At 47.2% G+C, this 9,327-nt stretch overlaps 1 protein-coding gene across 1 annotated transcript; it reads left to right on the top strand.

Annotated features, from left to right (window-relative positions):
- The first annotated feature begins 4,948 nt into the window (after window positions 1-4,948).
- Window positions 4,949-8,623, top strand: SDC4 (syndecan 4). The gene is made up of 4 exons (XM_009583387.1): window positions 4,949-5,087; window positions 6,052-6,104; window positions 6,344-6,527; window positions 7,780-8,623. The coding sequence occupies exons 1-4, from the start codon at window positions 4,964-4,966 to the stop codon at window positions 7,929-7,931; spliced, it is 513 nt and encodes a 170-aa protein (XP_009581682.1). The 5' UTR covers window positions 4,949-4,963; the 3' UTR covers window positions 7,932-8,623.
- The last annotated feature ends 704 nt before the right edge of the window (window positions 8,624-9,327 follow it).

The following is a 9,327-nucleotide window of genomic DNA, read 5'->3' as shown; positions in this document are numbered from 1 at the left end:
TGGAGCATGGAGGGGAGGGGACAGAGTAAAGGGTGGTTTGGGGGGAAGTATAGACCCTTACCTTACTAATCTGGCAGGAACTGCCTCTGCCAGAAGCTCATTTTGCTCCTAATAACTTTAGTGTTAATGCTTATTAAGATGGGAAGATAGAGCTGTCTTTGCCTGTTACCTCGCTGTGTGCCTCCCTCCCTTGGAGATCAGCTCTATTTGGCTGACTCGCACCGATCTGAGCCGCCCCGTTTCCAGCGCTGCGTGGCTCCTCCGCTTTCCTGGTTTCAGGGGGCTGGTGTGCGTTGAGGGGGTGAGCATCCTTTCTAATCCCTGCTCCTTTGCATGCTTTGCATGAACTTTAAAATCTTCCCAGTTTGTGTGCTCCTGCAAGAGCTCGGTGGAAGTGAACTGTATGGAAATCCCCTCTCTCAGGCTTGGTGGTTTACAGAGCTTTGCATTCTTGCACTGGAAAGGCCGCATTGGATTCAGTGCTCTTTGGTCCGTGATGCAGGAAAGCATGAGGGCCAGGGTGGTGGCTTTGCAAGAATGATCTCTTAATAACCAGGCTCTGAGGCTGGGCCATGCAGGCAGCTACCTGTGTAATCTAGGACCCCTTTTCTGTTAAGCTGATCTAGATGTGCATTGTGGTGATGTAAGGTGATGTCTGCCCATGACAGCAGAGGTCTGGGAAAGATGTTTTGTGTAATACTGCTCGGGAGGTGATGCATACAACTGTCCCCTAGTACAGAGCCCCTGACAAAAGCCCCACTAGCCACATGCATTTACCTGTCCCTGCAGGCTACAAAGAGTTAACAGGTCTGCACCTCTGCCCCCTCTTCTGCCACCTCCCAGGCTGGCCCAGCGCCATGTGCTTTTGTCTGGGAAAAGTTGACTTTCACCTTGCTCCTGTTTACTCCTAGACTTGTGTACACAGTGCTGGGGAGGGAGACACAGGAGCGAGCTCTGGGTCTCCATGCCGAAGCTATAAACTTGATAAAGAGCTCCCTGCGCTTTGGATGCCCGAGTCTCTGCAGGTCTGACTCCCTTTGCAGCTTGCTGGCTGTGACCCTTCAAAGAAGCTTTTAATGAACTCTGGTGTGTTTGATCAGAGACAAGGGCCAGCCATAAAAGCTAGTTCCATGTCTGGAAAACTTTGTCTCTGCCCCAAGACATCATTTGGGTTTTTTGGAAAGGGTTTGCAAAGGCTGTGGTGAGGACGTGTGGGCTGGGGCAGGCTTGCTGCCTGGGTTTGTTATTTCCCAGAACTAGCCAGCGGCTGGGGAAATTCACAGATTGGACAGAAACTTCGCTTGCTGCCTCAATAAATAGAGGCTCTTGCTTTGAGAAGAGGCTAGTGGTATACTGGGGCTGTAAGTGAAGGCCCCAGGAGCGCAAAATGGAGTGGGGTAGGCTAGAGATGGAGCACAGCAGGGCTGCAAGCCCCTGCCTGGGGTGCCAGGGGTGTGATTCCTGTGCCTGAACTGAGCAAACAGTGTCTGGCTTCATCCACTAGTTCAGCCTGTCTCAGGCTTAGACATGAGACCTCTGTGCCCAGCTTTTCCAGGAATGACGCTCATAGTTCACGTGCCTGACGTGCTGGTTGTCTGGCAGGGAATAAACTTTTTTTTTTCGCCACTGGCAGGCAGGAAAAGCTTCTGCTCCCCAGTACGTTGGTTAATCCCCCTTGGTGCTTACTGGGAATAAAAGCTGCTTAACATGAGGAAGAAATCCTGGAACTAGACTCCTGCAGAAAAGGTTGATTTTTGTACAGCTCCTTCCTAGAGAAGAGCATATTAATAGTAGGGCTTGACTTTGGCTGCTGGGGTGAGGTGGGGCTGCGCAGCCGTCCAGTCTGACTCTCCCAGCAAGTCCCTGGCCCGGCTCCAGTGCTGGGGTAACAGGTGGTGGAAAGCAGACTCCGAGCAACTCCGGTGCCCTTCTCCAGCTGGCAGTTGCAGTAGGCGTTAAGCTGAACGTGGCCAGAGTCGGCTTGGCAAGGGCTGGCCATGGTCCTGTGGCAGTCTCCTAGCTTTTTCCTCTTGGCTGCAGCTTGCCAGCCAAGAAGAAGCACGGGCACCTTCCGCGGTGCCTCTTCACCTGGTAGCGGAGCTTAGGGAGGATTGAATCCTTTTGGAAAGGGATGCACTTTTTAAGCAATTCTCCAGGGAGCTCTTTATGTGGCACTTGGGAAACCCGTTGCCCTTGCTTTTAAGTCTGTGAAAGTGCCTGTGTGCCCTCTCGCAGGTGTGTATGTGAGGAATGTGCCTGCTCCAGACCTGCCCTGCGAGCACGCACTCCAGTGTTAACTCTTCCCAGGCTGCCCACGTCCCAGCTCCCAGGAGGAGCCTGCTCCCTAGGAGAGCATGTCTTGAAAGCTGGAAGGTAAGTATGGAGGTGCCCAGCAGCCCTCTAACTTCCCTGACAGATGAATCTGTAAAATGAGACTCACTGCCCACAAGAAAAGTTTCTTGTATGATTTGAGAAGCTCTCATGGCTTCCAGGAACTTCCCTGTCCTTGCTCAAGAGGTGATGAAGAGTGAGTTCAGGGAACACTCCCATATAATCTTATTTACGCTTGTGAGTCAGTAATTTCCTTGTTATGTCCTCTGGCTTGTAAACACTGTCTGTCCTGATTTAAATAGGGTTTTCTGATAGCCAAACCTGATGCGTTGCACAGTATGTACTAATCGCTGTGGCTGTCTGCCACCGCTTTGCTCACGGCTGGGCTGATCTGATAAGGCCAGCCTGCTGCCCAGCCACTCAGTGGCCTAAACACACGTTTTCTTGAGCCGCCCTCGTTAGGACATTAGCTGGCTGTGATTCATAATGAAGTACGGCGTGAGCTGACACAGGGGTGCGGCTCAGCGGAGCGCTCTTGCCAACATTGATCTGCCCTGGCACGGCAGCCGGGTTATATGGATCGGCAGCAAGCGTGCTCCCCAGCCCTGGTGCCCTAGCTTGGGCAAACGGGAATTGGGCTCTTCCCGCCCCTTGATGAAATGGGCGGAAGCTCTCATGGGAACAGCCACTCGTGCTGGCAGCAGCTTACATTGCAGGTCTGGCTTTGGCTGGGTTTCACATATCTTGAAATGAATTTGCCTTGGAGCGGGTGATCCATAATATTAGGAATGCCTGGTTCCAGGCCGGGAAGGGATTTCTTCCCAGCTGGCCTTCCTCCCCAGCCCCCTTCCCATCACCTAGTGCTGGGCTTGGGCAGAGTGGAGACAGGGGGTCTAGGATGAGAGCTGGCCTCAGCACTTCATGCCCTCTAGGCTGTTCATTTGGTTATCCTCCAGTAGAGTTGCTGGGGGAAACCAAAGATGCCTCAAGAAGCTAATGAAAAGCACATCTAGTAGCCACTGCTCCTTATGCGAAATGAGAAACATCTTGCCCTGACCACAAGGCCTTGTTTGTGGCAAAACCAGTATGCTAATAGGCAGGGAGATCTGGGCTGGAGGCAGGGCTGGGGCTGTGGGCAGAGGAAGCTGACACATGGCTTGTGGCTGATTGTTGGCCTTGGCTTGTGAGATCGATAATGGATGTGATTCATCAGTTGGTGTCATCGCTGGGCTGTAGGATGGGCCACACCTGGCCGAGTGAGCAGGAGGGCTGATCCCAGCTGCTCAGGGTCTCGCTGCTGCTCTGATGAAGCAGCGAGTGCTGGGGCTCGGGTTGTGCCACCCAGCTCTAACTGTCCCTGTGAGTCTCTGATGTTCACCCCCTGTGAGGCTGTAGCTCATGATAAACCTGTACATTAAGAAGAGCCCTTGGATGTGCAGGACTGTAGACACGTTAAAAATGCTCTCCTGGGTAGTTAAACCTTCCGGACTTGAGCCCAAGTTCTAAGAGACACCCAGGGAACATGTTCCCAATCTTTCTGTGAGGACAGCATGAAAAAATGTTGACAGTTTAGCCCCTAGCTATGGGACCCATCCATCTGCATTGTGCATTGGGCTTCTCGCCGTAGGCGAAGGGGTCAAGTCCCCAGCCACAGCGATGACTTCATGGTTGTGGAAGCATCTGGAGCTGCTGGAATCTGTGGGCTGGTGTTGAGCAATGTGAGAGCTCATACCTGCGGTACCCCCACCGAAGCTGGCCCCAGGGCTGTGGGGCGAGGAGAAATAGTTCTGGGGAAATTGCATAACCTTGGTGAGGGCAGGAGGTTTGGGCTTGTGGCTCCTTGAAGGTCCAAGTGCAAATGAGCTCTGGTGTGTAAATTGCCATTGTGGCCAAACAGCTGATTCTCCGGGAGGCTCTCCTGCCATTTTGCTAACGTGTTTGTAACTGCAGTCATCGGGCCATAGGATCGCAGACTTCACTTTACAGACTTGTTTGTTTACGTGCATTTTAAGAGGTGAGGCAGGGGAAGCTCTTCCTTCAGGCAAGTCATTATTGATAGCAAGTGCTCTTGAACATCACACTATATTGCACTGCAATTCAGCTGAACTGACAGACCAGTTTTTAACCCTTGGGTGATAAAATAGGTTTGTTCTCCGTACAAGAAGCAACGAATTGCCTTGGCATGAGGCTTCGGTGCTATGCAAAAACCTGACCTATAAGTGCCAGGCTTTTTCTCTGGGAATAGCAAGTCCTTCCAAATCCCCCCTTATCACAGACTGAAGGTATTGCTTTTCCAAATGCTTTTGCTACAAACTCCTGACCAAGATCCTGTTCTGTTATTTCCACGCTGTGGGTTCAAGTGAACCTCCTGAATCTGTAGCCCTCAGGAAATTCCAGTCTCAGACTGGCTGTCACTTCTGTTCAGAGAAATTCTAGGGGAATTCAGCTATTTCCAGGCTCATGAAGATAATGCTTTTGGTGGAGAGGAAGTTCAGCATTTAATGTTCTTCTGATGGAAGTGATATGCTCAGCACAGGCTCTGAACTCCTGACCTTTTGCAAAATGCTTCTGAGGAGTTGCCTGATACTTAACACTTCTCCACTCCCGTTTATAGGTGAGAGAAACCGAGACCATGGATGCCCGATGGCTTGACTACCCTGCCTCCGGAGACTTGCCAGATGATGAAGACATTGGCGAATTCAGGCCTCACTTAACTTCTGATGGGTTAGATATAGATGAGGCATCTGGGTCTGGAGGTAAGTGGGGAAGGGGGAAAGTGGATCTCCCTCAGTTGATGCTGTGAAGTTTCTTCCAGCACCAGCCCATGAGTGATGGGCGAAGTGCGCAGCCAGAACTCCAGAGGGAACTACACTGTCAGGTGGAGATGAAAGCCGTGTGAATCGTAGTCACTCACAGATGAGAACAGTGAAAGTGGTTGTACTGTGATGTTGAATCACTCAGGGAGGACAGATGGAGTCCAGCCAAGCTTGTCTTACCACAAGTGAAAAGGCATTGCACTGGCTGGATCTCTTTCCTGTTGAACTCCAAAGAACTTCTGAGAAACTTAAAAAAAATAAAAATAATAATTAAAAAAAAAAAATCTATTGTTGAGGTAGTGTTAAAAGGCTTAAAGTTAGTATCTCAGCTGAGGCCAAACAAGGTAAAGGACTAACTGATGTTCAAGTGAACTCTCTGTGACATGAAAAGCTCCCTGCCCAAACCAGTTTCTGTAGCTCCGTGTCCCCTTTATGTGAACATTTGTTCTCTAAAAGGGAAAGAACAAATGCTGAAATCGGTGCCTGACATGTTTGGGCAGATCTGGTAACTAGAGGGTTGGCGAACTATCCTTCAGGGATGGGTGGTGAGAGCGTTGCCCTCCACTGGCATTAGCTTAGCAAGCTATAGCAGACCTGCTTTGCAGGGCAGCTCCTGATAATCTGCAGCAGGGGCCAATGGATCCAGCTGAAGACCCCTCCTATGTGAGAGGTGTTGGTTTTAAGATTACATCTCATGGTCTTGTGCAATCATAGCCATTAAGTGGCGAAAGTACTAGTAGCTAAGAGGGAATTGTAGTCAGTAGAGAACAAGAGTCCTCGTTTGTCTGCAGTTGCTGGTATTGTGGGAAGTGTCTGAATTCTGGAAAAATGGCATGTAATGAGAGGAAAACTTAGTGTAGTGTCCTCTTCTATATTTTTACTTGTTTTTTTCCCCCCTCTGCAGACTACTCAGACTCTGAAGATGCCATATATCTGACCACCATGGATACTCCTGTGGTAGGTATTGTCTCTCCATGTTTTAAGCAACATGTAGCTACTCTGGTCTGTCTGCAAAGCTTTCTGAATACCCTTCCCCCTGCAAGACGTGGCATCAAATGAGTCTACCTGCATGAGCAGGAACAGGGTACTCGTAATGCACTAAGCAAACTTTCTTTTCCCTGCACACCCTCCTACTTTCAGTTGTAGGTAGGCTGGGTGCTGCTTACTGATGGGTGTGGTTTGTCTATATTCTGTAGATATCTGACAACTATATCCCTGGAGATACTGAGAGAAAGATAGAAGGTGAGAAGAAAAACACAATGGTGGACAATGAAATAATTCCAGACAAAGCTGTACCTGTCGAAGAGAACCTGTCCAACAAGATCTCCATGGCAAGCACAGCCAACAGCAGCATCTTTGAAAGAACAGAAGTCCTTACAGGTAATACTCCACCTTGACCTGATAAATCATTAATACTGTAAATCAAAATTGCTTCTATTGTTCCCTGTTTCTCTGGGGAGCAGTTCCCTGCTAACAAGGGGAGTGAGATACATTACCTCTGTGACTACCTGTAGCAGGGTCACTTCTGCCTTCTAGTCCTTAAACAGCAGAAGAGCCTAGTGCTTGTCTAGCTGGGGTAAAGAGCTTGTTTTTGAGCCTGCCAGCTGTCTGTTGGCTTAAGTGCCACACAAGTCATGTGCAGCTGCTCTGCACCCACATACTACCTCAACAAGAGGCGTATCTAGCCATAAATCAATGACATCATAGGCTTTCATATCAAATGCAGGCATTTTCCTTCTAACCTCTGCCCAAGTCCTGCCTTTTCTGAGCCTTGCCAGGAACCAAACAACCCCTCTAAGGGATCTGAATACCTAGTCAACTGTTGCGAATCTCAGTACCTCTGTCTAGAGCAAAACCGAGCGACTGGCTTCCCCTCAACATGTGGGACAGATCTGTCTCAAGGCACGCTTCATCAAGCGCTTGGCCTGATGGTCCGAGTACGAACCTTGGCACATCTTGCCAATCTGCAGCTATCCTCCCAGTTGGAGGAGTGACTGGAAGAGTGGATTGGAAAGCCACCTAACAAAGAAGCTCATCTCGTGCAATAAGTACATGTCACAGCAAAGGATAAACTTCACTGAAATCTTGTGGTCACCCTTGGTGTGAGGAGAGAGAAAATCTTGGTGGTTTTTTGTGGGTTTGTGGTTTTTGGTTGTTGGGGTGTTTTTTGGAGGGAAGTGGTGGTAGTGGGATGTTGCTGTTTAATTGAAATACAGAGTCCCCAGAGTGTGCTCACCCAGGTAGTTAACAAAGCATTCAAATCAGAGCTATACCATTTTCCTGGAGTTGATGCTGTTTGTGGGTTGCGGTGGGGCTTTTTTGGGTGTTTTTTTTTGTTTTGTCTCCATGCAGGGAGGATGTCTTTTTGTCAAAATTTTTCATGTACTAAACTGGAAGATTAACACAAACTGGTTAATGTGGAACATGTGATTATTCTATGGTTGGATTGAAAGCAATTTCTGGCCTTTTCCAATAACATTTGCTGTCGCTGAAAATGACAGGCACATGGACAGCACTGACTCTGGAGGCAGTTCTAGGGGCTGGTACTCTTGAAGCAGATTTTGAGATGTAGCTGATGGTTTGGAGTGGTCCAGGAGTTTAGACTTATTCCATGCTCTTTTTTCCTCCCCAGCTCTCATTGCAGGAGGGGCAGTGGGCCTCCTGTTTGCTGTCTTCCTGATCCTCCTCTTAGTCTATCGCATGAAGAAAAAGGACGAAGGCAGTTACGACCTTGGGAAGAAACCGATCTACAAGAAAGCCCCTACAAATGAGTTCTATGCTTAAAGCTCAGCAGCACCTTGTGCCCATCAAGGGACAAACAGACTGTATGGAAACAGTGTGCCCTCAGATGAGATGTGCTGAACAAATGCTCTTTTTGGATCGAATTCCAAAGTGACTTCGAGAAAAAAACAAACTTCCTACGTGACCCTTCCCATCCTGCTCAGCTAACAAGGGCCCAATGAAATACAAAGAGTCTGAAAAAAAAACCTCAGTGTATTTTTTTCTAAAGCTAATGTAAAAAGAATAAAGATGCCAAATTTCTGCTTGGTTTTATAGATGGTATATAAACACAAAACAGACTGTATGGAAGCAAACACCATGTGTTTGCATCCAGTGTGCTGTGCTCAGATTGGCTGCTTCTGTAGAAGGTGGCTTTTTTTATAAACCTTGCTAATAGATGTCTTGCAGCAGGCTGTTGATGTGAAGCATTTTTGTGGAGAACTATTTATGAATCTCTTACACTACAGATAATGTTGCCTTATCAGGGAGTAAAAGGCCCATAGGGGCTCAAAATCCCTGAATGCCATAAAGGGCCTGTGGGAATGTCTTCCCCAGGAGACTTCTGTCTCTTCCTGTCAGCCCCAGGCAAGGGTCATTAGTCCATGAAATCAGGACAGCCAGTTTTGCTTGGCTATGACAACACCCTTTCCTTGCCTTCAATATCTTACCTTTTTATAAGGATTGCTTGTAGGATTTTTTTATAACAAAATTTTAAAGAAAATCGCCTAATGTTTATATAAAGTTTGTAGAAATTGTTTTGAAATAATAAAAAAAAAATCTACTTTTTTAATTTCCTCAGACTTATTTTTTCAATCCCTTTGTGTTTCCTTTGGCCAGGCATTTCTCTAGGGATGTTGTTTTATATGATTCATATTCTGAACTGAAGCAGAGTTAGCTAGAGTGTGTTACAGGTTTCTTCTAGTTCTATAGCAGCTACTGTAGAGGGTAAAAGATATTTATGGTTTTCCCATAAAAACCCAAAACATTGAAACAAATTTTTTTTTTTTTTTTTTTTAAATAGAGTTATTTATAGTTTCTGAAATGGCTGCTCTTCTCATTTGGTAACTTTTATCCTTTTTATGTAAAACACTAATATAATGAGTCTCTGTGAAAACTATTTAAGCTTTATTCTGTGAATTTTAATTATAAATTCAAGGCAATAACTTCTAGGATTAATCTGTATGCAAAATTGGATTCATAATATGATTGAAGTAGGGAAAAGTCGAGAATATTTCTAGCCTGTAATATATTATAATCAGTCCTATAGAGCTATATATTTTATATTTTACTGAGAAATATACACTTAAGAGTGAAAAGGCTGGAGTTAATTCTTCAGCAGCCTTACTGTGTGTAAGAGGCTTGATCTCGTTTGTACTGCTGTTTGCCTCATCGAGAGCGC

This window comes from Fulmarus glacialis, unplaced genomic scaffold, assembly GCF_000690835.1.
Source record: "Fulmarus glacialis isolate BGI_N327 unplaced genomic scaffold, ASM69083v1 scaffold28108, whole genome shotgun sequence".
Taxonomy (NCBI): domain Eukaryota; kingdom Metazoa; phylum Chordata; class Aves; order Procellariiformes; family Procellariidae; genus Fulmarus; species Fulmarus glacialis.
Note: the sequence above shows the minus strand (reverse complement) of the source record. Positions and strands in the feature narration are given on the sequence as shown.